This window comes from Amphiprion ocellaris, chromosome 4 (genome assembly GCF_022539595.1).
Source record: "Amphiprion ocellaris isolate individual 3 ecotype Okinawa chromosome 4, ASM2253959v1, whole genome shotgun sequence".
In the NCBI taxonomy this organism is placed as follows: Eukaryota; Metazoa; Chordata; class Actinopteri; family Pomacentridae; genus Amphiprion; species Amphiprion ocellaris.
Window position 1 is genome coordinate 14259408 of NC_072769.1, and position 26921 is coordinate 14286328.

Consider the following 26921-nt stretch of genomic DNA (forward strand, 5'->3'; position numbering starts at 1 on the left):
GAAATGAGTAAATTTCTGCTCCTTCACTAGCCGCTACTTTCAGGTGAGCTATTCAGAATGAGCAGCTGCCTCATAGTCCATCAGGTTTATTTACTTTCTAGAGCTTCTTCTAACAGCTCTAAAACATTTCAGCCAAGAGTGAAAATTAGAACCTCCATGCACTCCTAGTATCTGAGAAGCTGAAGACCCAATGGATTGCTTTCATTTTGATGACAATTTCATCACAACAGTGAAAGTCAGTGAAACGCACCCCATTAAGACTTAATGTTTACCAGCAGTCATCTTAGAGCTATCGTGCTTTCGAGCTGCTGCTCTGCAAAAATACTGATTTTATGACTGCAACATTGTTTGACAACTCACCACACATGAGTTAAATGTTCCATCAGAGGAACAGTTAGAAGAAATAGAAAGACCTGGCCTCTCACACACATTCATGTCTATGTTAGCTGCCATGCAGTCAGTCGCAGATGCAGAGAGAGTCTTCTTCCTGAAGGAATTTACAATTTTACAGTTTCATTTAGCAGACACTTTTATCCAAAGAGACATGTATCTGAGAGTAGATACAACACAAACCAGGAGAAAACTACCAGGATAAGTGCCGTAAAACAAGTTCAAGTGTGATAATAGGACCTTGGTGTCTACAGTCAGTGCTGGAGGTCCAACAAAGTCTGACCACTACCTGACAACAAGTCCTAGTCAAACTCAAAACCAAACTTTCCAAAACCCTTACATGGACCCTGAAAAAGTCCATTTACAACAGTTTTAAAACAAGGTGTCATGCAGTCATGGTAAAACCATCTGTGCAGTATTTTGAGATGAAAAATTGAAAGATGCATTCTAGTGACATGTAAAAATTTCATTAATTTGCTAAAAACGGGGCACAATATGGGACCTTTTAACTAGTTTAAATCATACCCGACAATTTTCCTAAAGCATGCTGTCAGTTTCCAGACTGACTTCAAACCATGTTTTCATTTGTCCCCACAGTGATGAAAAGTCACAAAGCAAGCAGAAACACTGATGTCATTAAAAATTAAAGGGAGTTTGGTCTCCGATGTCAGTGTCTATATTGCACTCGCAAGAATTTTTAAACTATCCCTAATAGCTGCCTTGTGTGACCGTCTCTGACACAAGAGTAAAGATTGTAATGGAAATATCTCCAGCACGTTTCAAGTAAGTGTTATATTTCCTTCCCCAAAAATGCAACACAAGATATCTAAGGTCGTAAATAGGGAAACTAAATAAAAAACTGCACACTCAAAAACGGGTTAAAAATAACAATGAGTCTTCATTTTCTAAAAGGTGATAGTGAGACAAAATTAACATTTAGTAAGAATATCCTAATATCAACATAAAGGCTTTCTAATATTTCCAAAATCAACAATTTAAGCTGGTGTTTGTATCCCAGGTAAGTTAATGTGGTTGCCGTTATGTTCGCGTCAGTGTTGAAAAATGACAGCGGCGGCAGATTTTCACTTGAGTTTATTTGTAACAAATGAAACTTGTGTCGATAAAGAACAGAAATCCATACAGACCTGTTTTTCAGTTTTCACACGCTCCGAGAACCAATGTAAGAAAATAAAAAGCACTTGTTGACTCGGAGCAGAAAACAAAACAAAAAAGTTTACATGTACAGACCAATTGGAGGTAACTGATCCAAGTAACACACCATATTTTCATTTTTATACAATTTATAAACTCCAGTTTAATCCATCTACATGATACATTGGGGGTAAAATAGAACACTTTTTTTTGTGAAACTTCTCTTTTGTGGTACAACAAATCCACAATGTGATGTATTGCACATACTGCTGTGCCATAAAACTGTGATTTCAGGTGCATCCTTTTAATTATATCACTCTGTATATCTGATAAATTTCTATTCACTCTTTACCTTTGTTGTTTATTTATTTATGCATTTCAATTTACTCTCTGTGTTTTGTGTTATTTACATATACACAACCATGTGAGCATTACAGGGTCCATCTTTACTGACTTCAAGTAAGACTCCTTTTTGGGGGCGGGGCTATCAGAGATAATAGGATACTAGTATTAGTGCATAGTACAAAGAGAGAAAGTGCAAGTCTTCCCATAACAGGTGCGACCAAAGGGGCATCTCAAAAGTGGTACCATGCATACAAAAAAACGACGACAGGGTTACTGTAAGATGGTTGAAAACTGTCAGCGATCCTTATATGATCAAGCGTTAATGGAGATACAAAAAAAATGACTATGTAGGTTCCGTGTCGTTGGAGACGTAGCACCTGAACTTCTCTCAGCCTTTGTTGTTAACAGAAAACATACATGAATGTAGTCATCAGAATGTGGAACACAGATGGCCGGTTTGACTGATTCCAAGTGAAGAGCTTCAGGTGGGCGTACTCATATGTTTGATATTTTCTTTTTCTTCAAACTGACAAACAGAGTCACTGCCTTTCAGCTTTATATAGATTTCTACATAGCTGAGAAAGTACGACTTGTCTGAGCCAGCTCACAGTCGCTGCCAAAGATGCCTGTGCAGCCAAAATTTAATGGCAGGGAAACTGAAGTCTCCATGAGAAGAGTGTATACACAAAGCTTGTGTAAGTGTCCTACGGAGAAAAGACGGAGATCTTGGCACAGAAACTTTTTTCTGTCCAAAATGATCAGCTCATTCTGCTTAATAAGCTATTTTGAAACCACATTTTGTGTGTAGTTGAGTCACATGTCAGATAAGTTTTTTTTTTTCCTTTTTTTTTTCCATAGTAAAAGAGATATGATGATGCAGTTGCTGGGTTTAAAACGATGAGTACAACTATCCAGCCCACACAGAGCCTTCCATTCAGTATTTCACAGCCGAAAAACAGAACGCACAAATTACTTTCACGTACTGCAACATAACAAAATCATATACACAGACGTTCAGTTCACGTACGCACAAGCATCCATACATAAAATACACGAAAAATCCTTTTAAGTAACTTTATCAAAATAGGCGTGTAATATAAGGCACTAGAAATCTAAAATCAAAATACTTATTAGATGCTATTTGAAACATGAGTTCGATCATTCGTTGGTTGCCGTGACAGACAGAAGGATGACATCATCTACTGGAGCTGTGACATGACAAAAGATCTACTTCCTAAGAGGTCAAAGGTGATTCCTCTATCTGGACACATTAAATGGTGGTGGGAACCATATTAAGTGTAACATCCTTGTGTCTGGAAAAATGATGCACCATCATCACTATCATCATCATCATGGCATATAACTGCAGTTAGTGACTCGACACAAAAATATATAATACATCTACTTATTGCACACTGAATCAGACACAGAGAAAAGTCAAAGGTGAGCATTCCAGTGAGAAAATTGTTCCTTCCCCGACCCCCACATCCCATCCCTTTCCTACATCCCTTTCTCGCTCCCTGCTTGAGAAATCTTTGTGAAGCTTATCTGGACACATAAATAGTTGCTTTTTTTTTCTTCTTTTTTTCCACATTTCTCTTTTTCTGCACTTGTGTTCTATCTGGCTTTCTTTAAGCGTACACATAGAAGAACTTGGCGGGATTATTCTTGGGACTTTCTGGTAGCAGCAGTGTTAATACTGTAACCCAGTGGGGCCCTGGGAATTAAAAAATAACCGTCTTCAGGTCTCCGACGCTGCAGGCGAGATAGTAATGAGGTTGAGAGTCCTGTGTACATGCGAAACGTGTGTTTTTGAAAAAGAGAGTGGGTGGAGAATACAGGAGAGTGACACTCGATGGTGGCGTTTTTCATAGAACTGTGAACATTTTCCACACTAGATTTGATTGTACACTTTAAAACAGTACTGTATCACTTAAAAAAAAATGGCTACAGCTCATTGGATTACACAGAAAAAAATAAAACTTTGCCTTTGTATGGTCATTACAGACAAAGTCATAAACTTGTAAAAACAAACAAACAAACAAAAAACTGAACGTGCCATAAGGAATACTCAGTTTAAAAAAAAAAAAAAAAGTCACATATTCTTCTAAAAAACTAAATTAATGTTTTATTTTGTGGTATTCATTTTTAAACCTCTCTTAAACTTCCCATATCATAAATCGTGAAGCATAAGGTTGAACTGGTGGTGTTTATTACTGTATGGTAGAAATATCTTCTTTTTCATTCATGGGAAACGAGAGTCTGTTTCCAAAACAAAACAGAAAAAAAATACACTTCTTTGTGTCTTTTTTTTTTGGATGTGTGTTGTCTTTTTAATACTGTGTGCTCTGCTGTGTTTTCAGTCTCCTGTTGGCAATTCTCTGGTGCTCTAAAGTCCCAGTTCTTTCAGTCCACGAGGCTTCCATAAGATGGATTTTTAGACTCCTTCTAGACAGTCCTCATGATAGAAAAATCTAAGTTTCCTGTGACAGAAAAATACTGTAGCCAGGTCCTGTATTTAGGTTGGTGATGCTACACTGGTGGAGGTGAGAGTTCCACACCCAAACAACAAAAAAGCAATCTGGGTGCTCACAAAAAGCACTGAAACAGCACTGAAACAAATAAAAATCTATATTTGATCAAGTATTCTGATTGGAACAGTGGTTGAAGTTGCTTCTTCAGACTGACCAATGGGTGTGTTTGGGCTGAGGGTGGAAAGGAAACACCCTTGTCAAGCAGGTTGCTATGGCTCAGTTAGAGGTGCTGTTTCTGGGTACAGGATAAGCCGATGGTCCCCCTTCACTCTGCACGCGGTGGCGGAAATCTTCAAAGTCACATCGCAGCCTAGTGCATTTATTCAGGTGGCGTGGGACCCGAGAAAAACTGCACTTGGTTGGATGTGGCATGAGAGACGGCCACTGGGTTTATGTTGCATAGTGATCAAAGCTTCCAAGGTACTCCAGACTGGCCCGGTAGCAGAACTGGTACTGGTCCTGGATGGAAGCAGAAGAGTTTCAAGTCAGTGACCGAGAAAAAGACAGCAAGAACTAAAAAGCCAGACAGAAGAACAACGGTAGGAAAGTTCACCTCTGTCTGAACGGTGGCAGGTCTCTGGGTGCGCAGCATCTTGACAGTCTGGAATATGTCCACCACTCCTTCATACCTCATCCTCTCCAGCACAATACTGAGGGTGATGAAGACACCAGTCCTCCCTACTCCGGCACTGTCGGCGGGCAGATGGAAACATATTTATCGTATACAGACGTTGCCTCCACTGGCTATGTTAGTGCTGACCTAATTCTGATCATTGGCTCAAACATAACATTATTTATGCATAAGCAAGAGAAAAAATGCTGCCCCACTGTGATCTCTGCAGTCTATATGGGCATTGTAGATGGATACTTGACTATATTTGCATTTTAGGCTTCTATAATTTGCACTGAGTATCCCATTTTTATTTTAGAGTAAATTAAATGCTTCCTAGCACAGATTCTGCAGCTCTCTACTGAATGGATCAATAACATTCTTTCCTTTTTCTGTGATTTGACATGAGTGTCCTCTATCATATTCAAAATCTTCCAAAGGTGATCCGGTGACTCTGAAAGCTCGACATCATTATCTCATCTATCTTTATTATGTTCCTTTCCTTCTTAATTTAAAATTTTCCTTAAATTGTCATCAGTCTGCACAATAGCAATTAACAAAACAAACTCAGAAAAACTCAGTCCTACCTGCAGTGCACAGTAATTGGCCCGTCCTGGCCAAACTGTTCTTTAGTTTTGTGCACCTGGCCAATGAAATCAATGAATCCTTCCCCTGACTTTGGCACTCCTTGCTCTGGCCAGTCAGTGAACTGGAACTGACGAACCGTCCGTGACTGGCCATCCTATGAGGAAGAAAATGTGTTATTCTTTTTAACGAACCCGAACAAATTAGAATAGCTTTCTCACACACACGCAGGCCGATGGCTCACCCTGGCATCTGTGACTTTGAACTCTCGAAGGATGTACTGGGGCATGTTGTACTCAGCCATGGGGTCCACCACAAAGTACTGGTACCTGGCTGAGCGCTCTGCAGGCCAGTACTGGTGGCACTTCTCCTGCAGAGGACAGTACAAAATTAAAAAAAAGCTCAACGCTCACATTTAAATGACCGATTGTATAAGGAGATCAATTTTTTTGGCCACTTTATCACAAAAATGCCTCCATAACTTGTGAAATTCATTATTCATTCGAAGACAATCTTGTGCCAGATGAGATATGATGTTCATGACAGATAACTCATATCACTCATAATGCTTTATAATGCCTTCTTGCAGCAAAAATACGAATGATTTCCCATATTTAACTACACATTTTTTTTTTGTCACACATATCAATAAACTGTCCTGTTTCCTGTTGTAGGAGGACGCTGTTATTCACACTTCACAATAGACAAAAAGTCCTGTCCTGATGAGAACTTTAGCTAAAGTAAGGAGAAGAACAAAGAGCTGCTGATTATGCTGCAATTCAGCCACTCCTTTAAAATGTTACATATCTGAAAATAATAAACCCTAATTACACAATATTATGTGATATTGTATGTTGCACTGCATGCTCAGGCAAAAATGAGCATGTACCAGTGTATTAATTATCAAGAGCAAATCACTGTTTAAAACTGTGGATGGACATGCACTAACAACCTCCATCTATTGTTTGAAAGTGAAGCTGACCTACAAGGATTTAATTAGTGTTGGTTACAAAGAGTTTTATTGATTCTTTGGCTTGGTTCTCCTTCAGAGCGTACAACCTGTTATTACATATTCCCTGTGTAGTCTGCGGCAAACAGTCAAGTTTAAAAGATATCAGTGCGGACAATTACACTACTGTAGCTGTCGTCAGATTTGATCCCTGTAATCAACAGACCTACCAAACCTAATACCTGCAGAATTAGAGGTTTGCTTCCCCGTGGGGCCAGTCAGTGCTATCCTACACAGTGTGCTTGATTACATTTGAGTATGTGTGTTCAGGTGTGTGTGTGTCCGTACCCGTCCCATTTCTCTCAGTTTGGTTAGCATGACAACTATGGTGGAGTTGTGTTCCCACAACATCCTCCAGTAGTCCTCTGTGGTCTCAGCCAGTGGGCCTTGGGTTGCTATATAGGCCTTCTGCTGCCTGCACACACAAATACATAGATATGTGTATGTAAAAAGAGTATTATCACCCTGATGGCATATAAAAGTAGAGAATAACTGATGCTCTGTCTATATTTTTCTGACCTGTATCCATCAATGAAGCTGGCGTTGATGTAGTCAGAGCCCTCCACTCCTCTGATTGGCTGCAGACAGACGCGTGTGGTCTCGTAGGGCATAATGTTCACCAGCCGGTTCTTGAACTTGTTGCATGGCAGATTGGCACTCACGAACCGTGATGTGTGGGCCTTGGCACTTGCCAGACGCTGGAATAGAAAGAATATTTCAAAGTATTACACATGTGAAGAAACATCTGTAAGACACGGGCCTCATAGGCAGTGTTGGCACATAAATGCAAATAAAAAACAAAAAAGAAAGAATGGATGGCAGGTCTGGATAAATTCAAGAACCCCATTCAAATGTGTTTAGCACAAGGCTTAGTCTCCCTCTGGCATACTGGATAACTGAAATTAGAAAATCATCTTGACTCGACAGGCCTGAGGACATTTAGTCAGACATCTTCGATTGTATAAACAAAGCGGGGGCGATATAGGGTGATGAGGGCAGGGAATGGAAGAGGGAGTATAATAAGACGAATAAGAGGAGGAAGGAGAAAATCAAGAGTCGGGGGGCAGGAAACCACAAGGCCCCACACTGTCTCAACACACATATGTGAACCACAGTTGATCCTGCAGGGAAAAAAAAAAACAACTGGAACACACACATTCGTATAGATACGTGCAGACAGGCAGACGTGAGCACACGCTGCAGCCTCTCTCTCACACTCGACCATTGGATGACATGGCTTAAAATGAAACACAGAGCAACAGAGAACAGGCAGAGGGAAACCGCAGACTCGCTGGGAAACAATGGGGTCTCATGAATTGAGCCTCGACCATCAGCGGCTACCGGAGCGCTGTGGGAGAAACAGCAGTGCCTTGTTTTCTTACAGACGGACTAAGCTGGAAAATCCCACCAACCGCAAGTTCACCAGTTCATTTGGGTACTCTGAACCCCGTCTCCAGCATCAACAATAGTAATTCTTCATGTCATTTGGTTTGAATTTGACTCGGTCTTATCAATAAAACCTGGCAAACACAAAACTTTTTCTGCTTTGATACGTGCCAATACTTTCACCATCTGTTAAGCTTGGATAAAATCCTGCCCTGTTGGCAGTTTCTTTGAACTCAACCAGTAAACTCTCCGTGAGAGGAAACAAAAACAAGATGTATTAATAGGGTGTTGGATTACCAAAAGCTGCCAGAAAATTGACATTTCTTGCTTTTCTCACACACATGCTTCAACTTTCTGCGATTTTATTTGAGGGATGTGATGCCGCTCCTCCAACAGAAATTCCATCCTTTTGGTGTTTTGCTGGTGAAGATGGAAAGTGCTGCTTCAGACGGTGCTCCACAATGTCCCGTAAGTGTTCAAGCGAGATGATGTGTGGTGACTGGGACAACCCTGGCATATGTTTTATATCAATAGAAGGCTGAGCAAATAATTCAGTGAGTGCTCAGTTCATTGTCATTATGAGGAGACCGCTGCTATTAGGAGAGGAATGCTGGAGCATAGGATGAAGGAGATCGCTTAGAGTCGCCTTGTGTTTACTTTGCCCACTGAGCGTCTGAGCAGACATAAACCATTCCAGGAAAAATTCAAGCCACCTGCTTTCAATATGTACCTGTATGGCTGAAAATGATTCTCTATTCAGCCAGTCAGAGCAGACAGGTCTGCACAGAGCTCATCTGGCAAAGAGTAAATACCACAGCAAACACAACAAAAGCAACTAGAATAAAACGGATGCTTCGAATCCCTTATGTTCTCACTCTTACTGCTTGTGTACTGATGCCTATGTTTGGTGTTCTCGCTGTGAATTCTAGACGGCTCCCTACATTTTTCAAAAGGCCTGTATGATTTCCTCCTGAGATTTTCTTATAAACTGCATCTTTCTGGCCACATTATTTGGTCTTTCTGTGCATGCTGATCGACTTCCAAAACTACGATGCTTTCCAAAACCCTCTTTTACCTGAGATTCACAAGGTGCAATCCCATAATCCTTTTCAAATCCAACCATCCATCCTGAATACATGAAACTCTCAGAGGCGGACTGAAACTGTAAGAGCTGCTTACAGTCCTGGGAAAGATGCTCAGTGGCTGACAAGGTTAGAACTTCCTGATTCTCACATTCTGTATTAGTTTGTAGACAATGTTCTTCTCAAGCTGTGGTGGTTGGAGCCATCGTCTTATGAACAATTTGAGATGAAGTTTAATTAGCTATTTTTGGTTTAGCAATTGTTTTCAAGCAAAATAAATACCATTTGAATCTCACCTGTTAAGTCAACATGGATAAGAATAATTGGTGCATCGACAGTTCATGCAGGACCGTAGACAGTTGCTTGTTATGTGTGATGAGTCATTTTATATTCTTGCACTTTACAGTCTTTGTGTTTGATTTTATGCCTTAGTTCCAGCTCATTTTCCTTTCCCTTTTCACTGCTGTTTGAAAAAAGTTATACTGACATTGTTTTCTTCTTTCTGAGAGTAAATTGTGGGATTCTTGAACACCCTTCTTTCTCTGTGCTCTTCTGTTTTTGAACCACACAATGGGGGGGCACAATGATGGACATAAAACAAAAACAAACATATATTAAATGTAAAAGGCATTTTTGTTAATAGACCCAATCTCTTTTTGCTGAGAAATTAATATAAAGCCTGTGCCAGCAGCCAGACAGCTAAGCTGAGCCAAAAGACTGCACACAGGGGGGAAAAAAAATAAAAAATCAGTCTACCAGCAAATCTATAGCCGCAGCTATATACTTAAGAGACGTATGTTTCTTATGTATGAATACTTATTTACATGTAAAGTGCAGCCTCTACACCTTGATGGAAGCCTCTTGAGATCCAACATGAACCAAATGAGTACTTTACACATCTACGTGCTGAATAAAAATACTACATTTAGTCCTTGATTAACTGCAGTAGCACACATGTTGCGTATATGTGAAATGTCCCTGTGGTCTGGTGTATGTCAGACAAACACAAAGAGCTTTAAAGAGTTGTTTATCTGAACGTCAGACTGACACACATACATACAACACAGATTATGCTATTGCCCAACCTTTTGTACAGCCGAACCACAGCTCTGCAGCATCATTAATGTTCTGGGCAACAGAAAAAAAAAACATCTCCTCTGGTGGACATCATAAATCTCTGTTCAGCAAAGATGGATATTGGATCAACACTTGCAACATAGTGGAGGAGCTCTTTAGCATGAATGAAATACTGAATTAATCTTGTTTCCTTTAAGACATTACACTTGACAGATACTTATAGTTGCAGTTTGTCCTTTGAGAGCGGTTTCTGTTCTTTTGTTTTGTTTCTGACTTGATGTTGGCCCTCTGATATAAAATGAGCTGCTTGATTTGTCATGTTTTTTCTGGGCTGTCACATGTGACAGGTGTGATATGTTTTGCACTTTTTATCTCAATAATTTTAAGAGAGATGTGGATTCTTTTTTTTCTGACGTGGTGCTAGGGGTGTGGCCTTGCTTTGATTTACAATGCTGCTCAACCAATTATTCAAGGACAATTATACACATGGTTTAGGCTGAATGTATCTGTTTTCCTCATTTTTTTTGATCATTCTGACTTCAGTGGAGGCGTAGTAGCGTCAAAATGTCAATAATCAGTTTGTTCTGGTCCATTTTTGCCCTCTGGGAGTTTAGTATAACAAACTAAGTGGCCATTTAGTGTACTTTTTGCGTGGGGTCACAATAACCTAGTGAGTACGGAGATCATTTTTAGACACTGATTCATCCGCTGAATTTCTCTGAACATCATAGCACTGACTTCAGGAATACTTTTGTATAAATGTTTCTGATGTGTGACCTTCTAGGTGTCGAGGGGCAGGAAAAAGATACCTCTCCCTTTCAAAGACCAGTGAAGTGTGACATTATTATCATTTATCGGTTTTATGAATCCCATAAATCAGTTGGACCTAATTTTACAACCTTCAGGAATACAGTGAATAGTCCTCACCTTGAACTCCAGCTCCATTCCGGTGACATTCTCCCCTGGTTCAATCTGTGTCAGCCTCTGGATGTAGGAGTACAGGTTCCTGGCAGGGACCTCGGTGTTCCCGCAGGTCACGGCCTCCAGCAGTGCATCGTGAATGAAGATGTACTGGTCCTCCGTCTGGACCATGTAGTTCCTCTGGGAGCGCATCAGCGTGACATGGCCGTAGATGTCGATGGTTTTCTCGTGCTTGATTCGCTCCGTCATGGCGTCGATCACGATGAAGCAGCCGGTGCGGCCCACCCCAGCACTGAGCCAAAAGCAGTAAAGGAGAAAAGGGGGAACAGATGGTGATGGGATTTTCTCACAGAACCTGCGTTATGAACAATCATTTTCCTGAGCGTGTGCTGTGTCTTCACACCTGGTACAAATCTGGCCTTGCAAAGCTCTAACACACTGTGCCTAAAACGACTGAGTATCGCAAAGATGCCAGCCAGCAATATTTTCAACAAAGGACGTAAAAATTGACATCAGCGATGAGTCAGCATCACCGTCCCACTGGCATTAGGGAGATATCCTCCCTATCGACATACAATCCAGTAATATAATACATTTAGCTGCCCACCCAAACACTTCACATTTTTGCTGCGCTAGTACCTAAAGGGTGAGACAACCTGACCAAGCAATTTGTGCGAGTGAATAAAATAACTCTTTATATGGTTAAATTAATATCAGTGCATATGTCTGTGTGTGTGTGTGTGTGTGTGTGTGTGTGTGTGTGTGTGTGTGTGTGTGTGTGTGTGTGTGTTGTCCAGGTGGAATGAGATTCGGTCCATTGTTTGATACAGAGACTGGTTGATGTGTTAAGGCACATTATGATGGAGTCTTGCCGGGATAATTAAATTTGACTGATAATCCTGTTAGATACTCCATCTGACTGCTACGGAAGATTAGGAAGAGCTGCTCTCCTGCCAACCTTTTCACCACATCCCGTCCTCATCTCCCTGCCTCTTTATCTTCCCTCTAAGCACCCTTCCAACACTCTCACACCAGCCCTACCACTTTTTCACTCTCACATTTCTACATTTTTTAGGCTCCATTTTCCTTCCACATTTCCTTTTCTTTAATTCATCATTTTCATTCTCTGCGTCCTGCATTTGACCTCACCTTCTCTCTCATTCCGCTCATATCTCCTCCTCTAACTCCCAGTCCCTTGCTAACTCTTCCTCTCAATCATTCTCAATCCCCTTTTCCTTCCCCTCCCTCTCTTCCTCCGCATCTATACCTCACTAATTCTTCCTCAAAGGGCTTCAGCTTCCATATTCCCTGCGCTGCTCTCTGTCTTCTCCTCTCCTTCATTTGTCGGTAAGAGCAAATAGCAGTTTCATCCCAGCTCTGGAGCTCAACACGGCGCCAAGACCGTAATGACGAGTTTCCAGAATCTTCCTCCATCCAACACATGAGCCTCCTGCTGCTCAGGCTGCCGTTCATTTGAATATAAACTTATGAACCCAGTTCTGCCAGCAGCTTAAAGAGTAAATTGTCAATTGTGAAAGCTAATTATGGAAAATAGGGTCAGCATGGCGGCTGATGTTGTTGTTAAATTTTAGAGATGATAAAGGCTGTTAAGGCAGGAATGCTGGTGTCTGAGCCAGTGAAGGTGGTTTGAGGTTTGCATAATGGCAGGTCAGTCTTACTTTCCTCCAAGGCCTCTGTGTGATTTTATACAAGTGTCCCTGAACTTTTGTTGATTTTCACACACTCCCAAAAAATATGCTCCCATGTAAAAACCCAAAATAACACATAAGTGTTTCATGCAAGTACATCGAGAACCAGATTTCATTATGGTTGTGGACCACTGAATTAATTAGAATTCATTTTGGTTTGGTGAATGATGAAAATAGACAAAGTATTAAGAACATAAACATGCAAACACACCTGCAGTGGACAACCATGGGTCCTGCATCTGGAGGGTTGCAAGCCTTCACCCGGCGAAGGAAGGCCAGGAAGGGGGTGGGGTGTTCAGGTACCCCGTGGTCCGGCCAGGCTGTGAACTGGAAGTGACGAACCTCACGCTTTTCATTGGAGCCGCTCTGGATGAGCAGACAGACAGGGTTTTAAAGATGAAGCTGGTGATATTCTTTATGTTTTATACTGTCAGCAAATCTCATTAAAAAACTAAAACCAACAACATGTTGCTCAGTACTTTCTGGCTTCCAGACAAATAGACACAAAGTAGGTATAAAGAGCAGCCTGACTACTTTGTGTCAGTATGATTCTGCTTTAGAGGAATTTTTTTTTTTAAATTTCTGCAAACCAATCACCGTTGTACTGGGTGGAGCTAAGCCCAGGGTGCAGTGATGGTGCCCCTGCAAAACAGTGTCAGGTGGGAATTGTTTTGTTGGAAAATTTGCACAGGGAGGCAACCACAGGCATTAAAATGGCTAATGTTGCTGTTTCTTGTGGTCAAGGCATTATGGAAATGGTGGAAAAGGAAGAGAAAGCACGAAAGCATAAAAAGCACGGCCAATGCCAGGCTTATACCTGCAATCTACATCCAATCAGTCTGACAAATTTTTTAAAAAGGCTCAATACTTTCCCAAAAGAGTTGGACACTGTAGTTTGTGGAGAAACATTAAGAAATAGTGCATTTGTTGTGGCTCTTTTCAGTCTTTAATAAATCCATTTGTGGTGTTTTTACAGCAGCAGGATGGTGTGCAGTACGAGCGGGCTATGGTTTCTCAGGGGGACTCCTGAAAACATGATGTCTATGTCAAAAATTCAGTTTATTCACAGATGTTCAAATTTGCTAATAGAGGGATAACGCTGCACATTTTCAGTCAACAACAACAGCAACTCATGGCTCGCATGTAAACGTAGATAAACACTGTTGGCATATTGAATGTGACAGATGAGACAATAATTGATCAAAATGCACTAATTAAAAGAGAAAACAGGCCACTATGATGTGATAAATGGCTTTATATCTCCCGGGAAATATCATTAATGCATGAAAGAGTTGAAAAAAAAAAAACGAACAACAAAGCAGCTGCACCGTCACGGCCACAAAATCGCGTGCAAACACACAAGCTAGTATGCATAAATATTTGAACAGATCAATATGCATGCGACCCCATTACACTCCACTACACGTCATATTACCTTGTACAGAGCGAGGGTCCTCACAGAGTAGGTAGCCAGCTCCACTGTGTCCAGCAGAGTGACCTGGATGAGGCCGTAGGTCTCTGTGCCACGTGTTGGCCAGTACTGATCACACTTCACCTACAAGGGAAGCGGGGAGAAGCTGTGAGTGATGCAGAGCGGCTAATATACGTCTGAGCACATATTTCTTTTTTTTTTGTGAAAGAAGAGAGAAAGAAAGAGCTGACGTGGGTGCAAGTGCACGTGTAGAGGGGCAAACAAGCAGATAAGTGAGACGGCTTGCAAACTTCAGCCGGTAACGTTTGGAAAAAATGTGCAAAATTGAGACAACCCGGTGTGTGACAGGGGTTTCAGTAAGTGTGTGGTGTGAAGAGTGACAGACAGAGAAATATTTGGTAGAGGGTGTTTTATTTTCTGTGGTGTTTGATCCTGCAAGTTATCTGGCATAGATTGGTGGTCTCTCACAAGGATCCACCACAGTGTTCAGAACCGCCAAGTGATACCTAAAGTTCAGCCTTCACATATTTGATGCTGTACATCGCCCTACATTCCACCCTCGCAAATCCCTACAAAACTACTCGCAGCACACCAAATCCCAGCATCCCTGCATCCCAACACCTACAATTCCCCTGTATCGGGAGGTCATATTTGTAGTTCTTCAGCTCAGCCTCAGAGACCACAGAGGAGAGAGGAAAAAATCCCAGAGGAGATGAAAGGGGAGGAGGAGGGCCTTGGCAGAATCAGGCCAAACCAAATGTTATGTGCTGATCCCTCCAGTCCTCACATCAAAGACAGAAGGGAGCTCAGCTCAGCTTGCTCTGCATTCCACTGCTCCAGACTGGGGATTATGCGTTTTGGCCCGGTACGTTCAGGCTGTAATTACAGCTTTTCAACTGTTGTTTTCCCACCAGACCTTGAGACACTGTGGGGACAGGCTTGGTTGTCCATGTAGGGGGGCTACACAGTGCCAGACACTAAACAGGATCGCAGAAAATGCCTGGTGTGAAGACTTTATTATTCATTGATTTTATGGGCTGACAGCATAACCGTGCACTGCTCTTGCGTGGTTTGATTGGTGCTAAAAGGAAAGATACTGGCAACATTTCCACAGTGGGACCATCTGTGATCATCTGTGTTGTTAATGCGTAAACACATCATGGCATAATGTTGAGAGGTGTTAAATGAGATTAAATCATTTTCTCCAACAAGCAGCCCACTACTCCCTCAAACAGTAGATAGAGAGGTAGTGGGCAGATAATAAATGGCTAAATATGTTCAAATTGAGTGCTTCCATTGCATAATGTAACCATCTTATTGAATTTAAAGGATTTAAAGCTAAATAGGCTGTCCCAAACTAAAGATTTATCATGTTTACAAGACAGTAACTGTTATATCTAAGTGCTAAAAAGAAGAAAATTGGACTTGCTCGAGTTTCTTTATGAGTTTCACCTCTCATCCAAAAGGCTTCTTCACTTCTGCCTTTTGGGATGAGAGATGAAACATTGTGAAGAAGCTTAAGTAAGTTCAATTTTGCACTTCGATATTTCATGACCTGGAGAATCCTGACAGTCAACACAGTAGCAGCTCACTCAACAACAACAAAAAATAAATAAATCACACAACTGTTCACCATAATGTAGCCAGAGAGTAAAGAATGTGTTTTTAAATGGCTACTCAAAATACTACATAGTTACAGCACTGCAAAGGAGAAAAAAAAATACTTGTGGGTGTGATCATGCAAACTGTAGACACTAATGTGCACTGTTTCTGAACTGCCGCGGTTACAATAAAACCCATTTCAGACCAAGTTGACTGTGAAAGTCTTGTGGTGAGTTGAAAACAATTCTGCATTCTCACTCAATGCCCTGGCTATTGCTTAAAAGAAAAGGGTAAACAGCAGAAAAAAAGACACTGAATAGAGAAAAAAAAAGGTAAGGAGAAAACCATGAGGTGAGGTTGCATATTAAAAGGGATTAGCAAAGGAGAGAAAGAGAGGTCTTGCCTTAGAGAAGAAATAAGAGGGCATCTGAGGGTCAAACAGACACAACAGAGAGAGTTGTAAGAAGTTGAAAAGGAAACAGAGTTTTAACACAAGGCACAGGTTAATAGGAAAAGAAGCACAGATGGGAAGAAAGGATCATTTTCTGAAAAGGGCTCTGGACATAATTGGTTAGCACTTAATCATGATTCATACCTCAAGCCATTCTTGTTCATTTTATTCTAACATGACATTCTCATTACATTGGATTTTTACTCGACTGCATATTCTGTTAACAACAGCAAAATGCCCTGAAGCCAAATGATTTTCTAATTCATTACCTACCCCAACTTAGCTGTACTTGTAACTCCCCCAGGTCTTGCTCACCAATCTATGCTATTCTACTATATTCTATTCTGATCTTTCGCATGCATCCTCACGCTATTCTACACGTCCACTCGGACATCTCACTAACCAGCGTACTTTTTAGCTTACTCATAATACCGACTGTTGATGCTTTTTGGTTTATTCTTGTACTTCTTCTTCTACATCTCAGATCGTGCTCACATGTCCTCTAGTTTTCTGTCCTGTTCTGTTGAATCCATTCACTGTAAAAACATTTTTTTAAAAAATTTAAAAAAATCAATGTCCTCGTCTTGTCCTTTCCTGTTCTGCCCTGCCCTACTCAGTCCTGCACCTCCTCACTGCTGTCAACCCAACTTATCCTTCAGCCGTAATCTCACTGTACTATATCCCTGTCACTTCGCTTCACTTTAATCTACAATAATGATCCTGTCCTACTCACCTCTATCCTACCATTTTTAATCACACTCACCGTGTTCGCTCTAATACTCCTTCATCCTATCTTTTTGTCTTTACCTCATTCTTCAGGTTAAGAAAAGAAGGTGTTCATCACATAACTTATAGCACTGAATGATCGCCTGTCCTGTCCTATTCTAACAGTAGCAGTTATGTATTAGTCACTGTCAGTGGAACACCCGGTTGATTGCTGCTCTAAGGGCTGCTGAGAGAAACATTTCCATAGAAACCAGAAGAAATAATGCACTGATATGTCATGCAGGGTATGCAAGTAATTTTATTTCAACTCCAACATCTCTTAAAGGGTATCTTTTGTATACTTTTGTTGACTCTATACTACTATAGCTCACCCCATCCTACTCTGATGCTCCCTATCATCGCTCCAGTCTTACAATAATAATCCACACCATTTATCTTATTCAGTTGCAACCTACTGTAGTCTGTCCATATAGCTAGCTTTTTGCCAACTACTAAACTATGCTACTTGCTTCCCTTGTCGCTGACGCTCTCTTTATTACATTTTTTGGCCATGCATGTGGTGGAATAGTGTTGTCCTACTCTGTCCTCGTTGTCCCATACTCCCATGGTTCCCATTTACTCACCCTTGACTTCTCTTCCAGCTTGGTCATCATGATGATGTTGGCCGTGTGCTGTTCCCAGACCATCCTCCAGAAGTCCCCGAAGGTCTCTGGGAGGGAGCCCTGAGTGGCAATATAGGCATTCTGACGGCGGTAGCCATCAATATAGTTAGCGTTGATGTAGTCACTGCCTGGGACACCTGCAATATAGGGTAAAAAAGTAGGGGTTATGAAGGGTGGGGGGGGGGATGAATAGAAAGACAGATGTACAGATTGAGGATGATGATGAATTGCAGCAGGAAAGAAAAGGAAGGACAAGCAGAGAGAAACGGATAAAAAAAAGATGTAAGTGTTGCTGAAATCCTGCAGTATTTTAAGTCTGTCTGCTGCATTATGTTTTTGATGAATGCCAGCGATCACACCCAAACATCCACTGTCCGTGTAATTTCCTTTGCAGATGAACCTGATTTTAATTCTGTTTCGTGGTGAAATAATCTACGTGGATTATTTCAAGTCTGCTGCCATGAAAGCAGGTTTATGTCCAAGTAATAAAGGGTGAGGATCAACTGAGGTCATGGCATGGAGATTAATGTTTTCGCAGGGCCCAGCGTCCTTTGGTGTTGGATTGTTCAGCCGTCTTGTTTTATAATACATGCTAAGACGATCATGGGGCCTAATCTGAGTATACTCTGGATGTGTCGCTTTGAATGGCAATATGACTGTAAGGCCGTCTCTGTGTTAGACTCGGCTGACACTGCTTGTCCTGGAAGGGATTGTGTGTGTGTGTGTGTGTGTGTGTGTGAGATAGGAGAGACCGTCTGTGTGTTTGATTTAGGATCAGGCCTGCTCATCTAGGGCCTAATACCATAATCCCAAAAATCACTGAGTCACAGCTCAAACATGCACACATACACCAAAACACCAAAGTACACACACAGACGTACATTCAGCCGTGACCCGATTCTGCCGAAGTGGGACACAAAAGTCCTTTTGAGTCGTCTGATAACAGCTTACGTTTAAAAAAGATAGAAGTCAATGAGAAAACAGTAGAACCCCAACAGGAAGAAACTCCTGCAGACGATTCTCTTTGAGCAGCTTATTTTTATGAGCATGACTCAGTTCCATACAGTTGTAAAACCCCAAGCCAACATCACACGCACGCACACACACACGCACACACACACACACACACACACACACACACACCACAGGGACAGACACTGAAATGACAGAGGAGTACAGGGTGTTTATACAACTTACTTTAAATGGGATGGGGACAGGCGGTAAGAGGAGCTTCTAGCATATGTTTATCAACCTCAGTTTCTAAAAGACGGCTTGCCTAAATGCTTTGATGTGCTACAACTTTATTGCAAGCGACTACAACAGAAGCACTGTACAGATAAAACACACACACACACACACACCCACACACACACACATTTCCTGTCGCTTGGTGGCTGCGCTGGCTTGGCAGAAAGTGTGTGTTCATGAATGTGTGGAAGAGACTCGGAGCAAAAGTGCATATCTGTGCTTGTGCACATCCTGGGCATGTGTTTTAGATCTACAGCAGAGTATTTATGTGCGTGTGTGACTGTGTGTTCTTGTGTGTTTGGACATGCTCAAGAGTATATGCATTTTCTAAGCTGGAAGAAAGACAGACAGCCAGGGCTCCAGGACAGGCGGGGGTGGTAGGGCTGCTCACACATGCGCTACCCAGATAAGGCTCATCTGTTTGGGCTTGGCCTCCCACTGCCTCCCTCTCTTCACATTGGAGCTGCCAGTTTCTCTGCCTCAGGTCTTTCCCAGCTGAGGTGGGTGAGTGCGCTTCAAAATGCACACTAAGAGCAGGACTGAGACTATTTTATGTTCTCGTTTTAGGCCGTTCTGAAAGACCAAATCCAATGAAATGGGTGCACCGTGAATATATCGGAAAATAGTCTAGACAAAATGTGAGCAGGATTTATCTCCTCAGATTTTAAAATGATCAAGAGACCAAATCATTTGTAGGATGTTGAGCCACAGTGGGGGAAAGAAGTTGGTCTGTTGCTGTACTGTATAGGAAGTGCCAGTAATACACATCATTGGAGTATTAATATCCCATCCTGTCATGGATGAAAAGCTCTCATACACAAACTCATATAAATATATACACTCAAACACACATGTATGTACTGCTAAATTTGTGACAACGTGGTGACATAATGCACTCCCTAAGCTCCAACCCCAACCTCAACCATCACAACTTCATGCCCAGTCGAGATCCTTACCCCAACTCTGCAACCAAGTCATAAACCTCAAACAGCCCTTTAAACAAGTGAGGAAGTGACCAAAATGGCCTCATTTCCTTACCCTCAATGCTGGAGAGAATAACCCTCGAGTGATCATAGGCAATGACGTTAGCATAGCGGTTCTTTGGTTTGTTGACCTCCAAGTTGGAGTTCTCCCATGTGAACTGCTGACCGGGGTCGACGGACTACAAGACACAAAAGGGAGCATCAGAGCAAAGAACAAACATCAACAAAAAGTTATAATAGCTTTGTATTTTCTGGTAGCTTGGATTGGTGCAAGTTAGTGGTTTTCAGATGGCCGTGTAGTGTGTCAAAATCACTACATTATAAAAAATTGTCATGGCATGTATAAAAAAGTTCTTGTATTTACTGTAAATGCTGGTTTAAAATGTTAATATCAGTTTATTCAAAAGAACATGAGAACTAACAAACACTTTTCAATGCCTCTGGAGTTGTAAGATATGATATACAATTACTGTATGTACAATATTTTTGATTCTCTCATGACAGTATACATAAGTTCCAAGCAGCATGACTGGAAATTCAGTAAATGCAGGATTTGGCACTGAGAAAAGGAAGACTTCGACAGTTCCATGAGCTTACAAGCATTGTCTAGCATCCCTGCAGTAAACCCCCACCAACAGAAACCAACTACAAATTGAAAATTAACGAGGCATTATTGATGTTGGAAAGGAATATGGGCATGTATGATATCCCCTTTCAAGAAAGACTTTCCACTTTCAACAGAGAAACTAGCAACCAAGGAAAGATGATAAAAGCACAATAAATTCCACAGGGAGGGAGAGAGGACGGTTGTGTTAGACCAACACATTAAGTTCCTGGAGGGTAATTACAGTGTAACCATTGCTGTTAGCTGGGAGAGGCAGACATGAGGTCATTATGGGGCTGTCAATGCAGAGGGATGAAGAAGAGAGAGCCAGAGCAATTTAGCAATTCTGAATATTTTACGACACATAATTATGGTTTGGTTGGGGGGGGGGGGGGGTGGATGGACAGGAGTGGTACTGGATATGTGTGTGTGAGTTAAACGCTGCTTCTCCCCCCTCCAACATCATGTGTGTCTGATTATCACACCGCAATCATTTCTGGCCTCTCTCTTTCCCCTCAGTCCCCGTTCCATCCATCTCTCTTGTTCCTTCGTTAAGGGTTCAGTACCGAACAAAGCACACAGTCATGCAGAGAGAATGTGAGGCTCAACAGACTGGTTCCAGCTCACACCACAATTACATACAGCTTCTCCGTCACTGTCTCTTCCCTTCTTTATCCCCTCTCGCAATACTTTTCTCCCCTAAAACATCCACGTTCTGCTTTTCTACTTTTTGCATAATGCGCGCTTGTCTTTCTCTATATATGTATATCTGTCACACACAATTTGTCTCTATTTTGCGGTAGCCAATTAGAGCCTTATGTCTCCTTCACCCAGAGGCCCCTTGGTCTTAATAGGTTTTTTTCTCCTTTTTTTTGAGGGAAAACATTTTTATTCTTTTAACAGCTCTCTGCGGAACTCATTGTGATGCTAGCACTATTTTCTACACAACCAGCATGTTGGGAAATATTTCTACTGATGTGTTTTTATACTGAGTTCCACAGTTCAGCACACCAAGTTCAGACACAGCATTATCTCCGAGTAGATTTTTTTTTGGCTTCACATTAACTGTGTGGCAAGTTGAAGGAAACTAATCAAGAAGATTTTTTTTTCTGCAGAGAACATTTGTTTCCTGTATCTCTTGGTGACTCTGCTCTCTGTGGCTGCCTCTTCTTTATTTTCTATCTCCTCTTTCTCCACCAGAGCATAGAAATGAAGGCCTGATAACCATCTGGCTGTAAGCAAGCACTCTTTGAGCTTGCAATTTCAATTTTCCCCTTATATTTGTATCGATAACAACAAGACAGCAGGGAGAGGAAAATGTGCTTTATCTTGTATCGTTCTATGAAGGCTATGTGACGCGAAATCTCCAGCACACGTCACTGAAATTGAAACCGAGCAAAAAAATCACAAGTCGACGATATATGGATGAGTGCGACTGCATCAAAACTAGATGATTTTTTCAGAGTTGGAGATTTTCAAGGACAGATAATCAGCATTCCTACCTCGTACTCTTGAGAGAACTTGAGATTGTCGTTAGCCTTGAGGCGCTCAATGTGATCTGCCAGCTCAGAGATGGGAATGGGCGGGTGACTTGCCATGCCTGCCGAGCATAGAAACAGAAAAAGAGGCCGTTTTGATACACATACAACTGAACTCTTTTGGAGGAAAATGTTAAGAGTTAGGATTCTCAAAGGAGGTGTTGTTTAGTGTTCTGTCCATGGTCAGCGGCAAAAGCAGATGGAAGTGGGTTTTTTGTTGGGTTTTTTTTGTTAAGTGACCATTTTCTCTCCAGGCAGACAGAAAGAACAATGTGCGTGTTCGGGAAGTTACTGAGGCACAATAACATGTCCTCAGAGTATATGCACACTGCTGGTGAAGATAAAAAAAGACTGTGACACAGGCAGTTAAAAATTTAGCATGACTGTTTTTTTGGGAACTTTTAAGGAAGTATTCCAGAGGCATTTGATGAAATGTTGTCAATTCAAGCATCTTCATCCTATATGGGATGGATGGTTAGTTAGCATGAAAATGGGGGAAAGAAAGAAAGAAAGGAAGGAAGAAAGAAAGAAAGAAAGACAGAAAATATAATTATGGAAGAAACAATGGCAGCAGAGAGAAATAAGATCTGTGGTGGACTAAGACCAACTAACTTGACAAACGCCGATAACCGCGGTACACTGATACACGGTATGCTGGAAAGGGAAACAACACCACGGTTAATCTCATCAACACAGCTAATACCAACTACATATCGTGTGCATGTCGATACGTGTTAGTCTCCAATCTACCTGGAGTCTGGAAGTTGATCCTGCGTAGCTCCACTGGATCAGTGGGATGGTGGGAGGACATGGCTTTGCTGCAGGGAAAACTGCCCTTCCTTCCTTCAGCCTCGGCCCTTTTCCTGCAACACCAGACACAATTTACCTCAACCTGATGGAGTTAAAAAAATCAAGCATGAAAATGGATCCGGGGAAAATTGGGACTTGGAAATTAATGTCTAAAACCAAACTATGGGATTTGTGTTGAAATAAATAGACCAGAATTAAGTGAGTAATAAACTTCAGGTATAACTGTAAATCTCAGGTAATTTCTGCTTCAAATATGACCACAGCTTTGGCTGACTGCTGGGATAGTGTTGCACATTTTTGTATGAAAATGACCTGCTGATTATCTGGGATGGTGGTGGGCGGCTGCTTTATTCACAGAGAAACCTGTGAGACTATTCTTTATTTTTGTAATCAGTGACATGGAGAATCCAGTGCAGGACTGTTGTCTTTCCTAAGTGCTTTGGTAAAAAAGCCAATGGATTTTTGTTTCTGGTTCTCGAAAATGTTTCACCTCTCATCTGAGACGTTTCCTCAGTTTTGAGGACAAGATGTTAAAGAGAGGTGAAACGAAAAAAAGAAAAGTGTACTTGCTTCTTACTGAATCATGCAGGAATACCATGACCTGGAGGACTGAGAATCTAAATGCTTGTCCTTGTTCAGTCTTAATTATTGCAAATACTATCTATGCTCACTTATCTTTGTCCAGTGCAATAAATGAACTGCCTGAACTACATAATTCAGCTAGTATATTTAGGCTAATTACGGAAACACTAACATAAATTCTATCTATTTTCTATAGCACTATTTGCAAAGGTTTTTCAAGGAAAATGTCCCTGTCGGACAGAAGAAATGGTAATAAGCAGTGTTTGTTTACCTGTCAGGTTTGCTGGATCCAAACAGGGAGACACGCAGATAAAAGGACAGACAAGGATGAATACCATTAGGGTCCAATCAAAAAACATCAGGAACTGAAGCAATGCTGAACCCATCACTCTCTCCTTCTCCTTTAAGCAGATCAGTTTCTTATTACGATGTTAGATATGCAAAATAGCACCTTGTGTAGACATAAAGATCAACATTGGGTGTGAATCGAAGAACAAAAACCTTTTGAACACAACCCTGCATACATATTATAACCCAGCATACCCTCGCACTGTGACACCTGGTGCTTAATGACGTACTGGAAACACGGCTCGACGTGCAACTTAACGACAAGTGAGGCATTACTGGCTGGAGATCGCCGACAGGTTACACTCCAGGGCTTATGAGCCTCACATTATTACCATCAAGGTTAATAATTTTGCCACGCCGCATCAGTCACAGTGGTTATTCATGAGCATTAACAAACCTCTAGCCAGAAGATGAGATGATTATCATGAATAATGCTAATGGCTGATAATGTTATCTTCCCCTATCTCTTATGTTAACGGATGTTTCTCTCTGCATATGGGTTCAAATACAGATCACAGAGAAAAACCTCCCACAAATTTCTATGACAACCTGTGAGCTAAACTCAGCTATGATTACTATAATAGACAAGCAGATTGAGATGATAATTGTCTACCCCAAAGCAGTGCAGAACAGCAGTAAATATAACAATGTTAGCGGTGTATGCTCTTTAAATATTCAAACCCATAATGAACCAACTGGCTCAATATTTGGCGGAACAGACGGATGTACAAACTAAATTTCCCCTAAAACCAAGAGTTCAGATAACTAATGCGAAGAATTATAACCTGTGTGTGACTTCGCTCTGTGAAAGGCGGCCTGAGAACTGCTGCTTAAGACAACACAGTAAAACCAAAGACAAGCAATATAATAAAATTATGTGGAATGTACAATACTGCCAAAAAATAGTTTTAACTGAGCACACTGGGAAGCAGAAAGTGAAATTGGTAATGAAAATAAGTAAATCCCTTTAGAGCGTCTGTTGCCCTTCTGTGAAGAGTTAAGCAGCTTTTTCAATTATGTTTCTTTGTCTCTATTCCCCGAAACTCTTAATCTTTCACCCTCTCTTTTTGATTTCCTTGCCCTTTCTCTCACCAATCAAATGCCTTATTGAACAGTCTTTGCTTCTCTGCCTCCATCACATTGTCATTACCTCTTGAAGAGTAGAATGGCGATGACAATGCAGACGATGAAGATCACAGCCAATACAGGACCCACCACCCACAACAGCCCCTCTTCCTCGTCAACGATTGGCTGAGGATCCACGTCCGATGAGGTCACGGGGTCAGAATAAGGGCTTGTAGCGTACATGGTCTGCAGAAAGACATGTTTTTTTTATGCATTTTCACATAAAAATTTGAAAACACTGGACTGTGTGTTGTTGTTTGTACTCACGTTCTCAGAGAGGTCTAGCAGTGCGAGCACAAAGAAAACATACTCCTGGCCATTTTGCAGTGGACGGTTGCGAAAGTCGCCGTAGTTTCGGCTGTCACCTAACGTGAACTCCATGGGGAGGGTCTTAAAGTGAGCTGTGACGTAGGCCCTGGGATCCGACTGACCAGCCTGTCTGCGGATACGAAGGGCACGACTGATACTGGTTCTGTTGATCTCTTTGAGGAGCTGAAAGAAAAGGTAACAGAGAACGGGTCAACAGGGACATAACCAGGAGACAGGAGGAGAAAATAGACAGAAATGGACACAAAGACAAAATCCAAACAGAAATTGAGAAATGTGGCTGTTGGTTGTAATTTTCTCCTAATATCTTTCAAGTTCAAACAAAGTGAATCATCAATTTGACTACAGAATGTCTTTGGTACAGCATGTAATGTTGTCATCATTCTCTAATTATAGTGTCTTTTTCCTAAATTGCTATAATTTCCTGAATATGTGGACGTTGTATTCCTTAGTTTTCACATGAAAAATCACCTTGGAAAAGAAGGGCAGTTTTGATCATTTTACCTCACAAAAAACCCCTCATCAGTAAAGGAACAATGGGCTTGTATAGAGCATTATCACCTAAGCACAAACGTCTTCATCAGCTGAATGGTGCTACATTTATCCATTGAGACAGTGGGCTCCATAAAAACTCTATTGAAACTAATCTCACACACATGAATGTGCTTTCAGAGCAGCATAATGAGGTGGTGCAGTCAGGGAGCGGCATTATAGGGGAAAAAGATGGAAAAAGGCTTGTGGTAGTACTGCTCATAATAGACAATAAGACAGAAATAGGCTGACACAATAACAGCAAAAAACCCTGTGCTTATACAATTTTAAAATGTATTTGCATATCTTATTTTCAATCATGTTTAACAGCACTGACTACCACCACACCAATCAAGATCACCATTCCCTTAATACCAGAATGACCTTTTAACAAGCTCTTTATTCTGCCTGTTTACGTGTCTCACCTCATCCAAGTTCATCTGATCGGGCTCCTCCCAGGGATTCAGGAACTTCCCTCCTCTCTGCTTCTTCAGCGGCACCACCACCACATAGTAACCTCTGAAACACAGCATGCACTGGGATTAGGCCTGAGGACATAAACCACAAACTACACACTGTCAACCTTTCAGTCTCTGCAAAAAACATACTAACATTTCAGGGAATGTTTCAATTTTTTTGTGAAAAATGCTTATTGGCCTTCATGGATAGAGTTAGATGAGAATATTGATAGTAATTATGTGCCTGCATGGCAAATGTAAAGCTGCAGGCTGCAGTAGGTGAGCATGGCTAAGACTGGAAATGAGAAAGCAGTCATAAGCTTAAATAAAAAACAAACATTTCCCTACACTTTATTGTGCTGTAGATTTACTTCAAAATGGGTAAGATTGTCATTTTGCGAATGACTCCAAACTCAAACACTTTAATAAAAAAAAACTGATCAAAAAACTGAAATATTTTTTGTACAAAAGCATTCAGACCCTTTGTTGTGGCACTCCAAATCGTGGTCAGGTGCATCTTGGTTGCTTTAATTATACTCGAGATGTGTCGAAGATGATGAGAACACAACAAACCAAACATGAGGCAAAGAGTTTGAGAGGGATATTAAAAAAAAGAAAAAAGAAAGAAAAACCTGGCAAAAATGCCAAGAAAAACTCTGTGAGAATTGCCTTCAACTGGCTTTACCCAGTTATA

At 41.3% G+C, this 26921-nt stretch overlaps 1 protein-coding gene across 28 annotated transcripts in view; it reads right to left on the bottom strand.

The window, feature by feature from the left end:
* Positions 1 to 1464: 1464 nt before the first annotated feature.
* ptprdb (protein tyrosine phosphatase receptor type Db) overlaps positions 1465 to 26921 on the bottom strand; it is a 156962-nt gene continuing 131505 nt past the window's right edge. For 14 of the 28 annotated variants that reach the window (XM_055009700.1, XM_055009701.1, XM_055009698.1 and 11 more), the window contains 19 exons: positions 26195 to 26288; positions 25179 to 25403; positions 24937 to 25097; positions 23710 to 23721; positions 22797 to 22909; positions 22659 to 22700; positions 22011 to 22108; positions 19960 to 20083; positions 17635 to 17810; positions 16238 to 16261; positions 14236 to 14355; positions 13012 to 13166; positions 11098 to 11383; positions 7145 to 7323; positions 6914 to 7040; positions 5861 to 5986; positions 5619 to 5773; positions 4975 to 5110; positions 1465 to 4880 (listed from right to left, as the gene is read on the bottom strand). In XM_055009700.1, the coding sequence (XP_054865675.1) occupies positions 4812 to 4880; positions 4975 to 5110; positions 5619 to 5773; positions 5861 to 5986; positions 6914 to 7040; positions 7145 to 7323; positions 11098 to 11383; positions 13012 to 13166; positions 14236 to 14355; positions 16238 to 16261; positions 17635 to 17810; positions 19960 to 20083; positions 22011 to 22108; positions 22659 to 22700; positions 22797 to 22909; positions 23710 to 23721; positions 24937 to 25097; positions 25179 to 25403; positions 26195 to 26288 (2422 nt within the window). In that variant the 3' untranslated portion in view covers positions 1465 to 4811. The remainder of the gene's footprint in view (positions 4881 to 4974; positions 5111 to 5618; positions 5774 to 5860; positions 5987 to 6913; positions 7041 to 7144; positions 7324 to 11097; positions 11384 to 13011; positions 13167 to 14235; positions 14356 to 16237; positions 16262 to 17634; positions 17811 to 19959; positions 20084 to 22010; positions 22109 to 22658; positions 22701 to 22796; positions 22910 to 23709; positions 23722 to 24936; positions 25098 to 25178; positions 25404 to 26194; positions 26289 to 26921) is intronic. The other 14 variants (XM_055009707.1, XM_055009718.1, XM_055009716.1 and 11 more) reach the window with 3 other exon arrangements.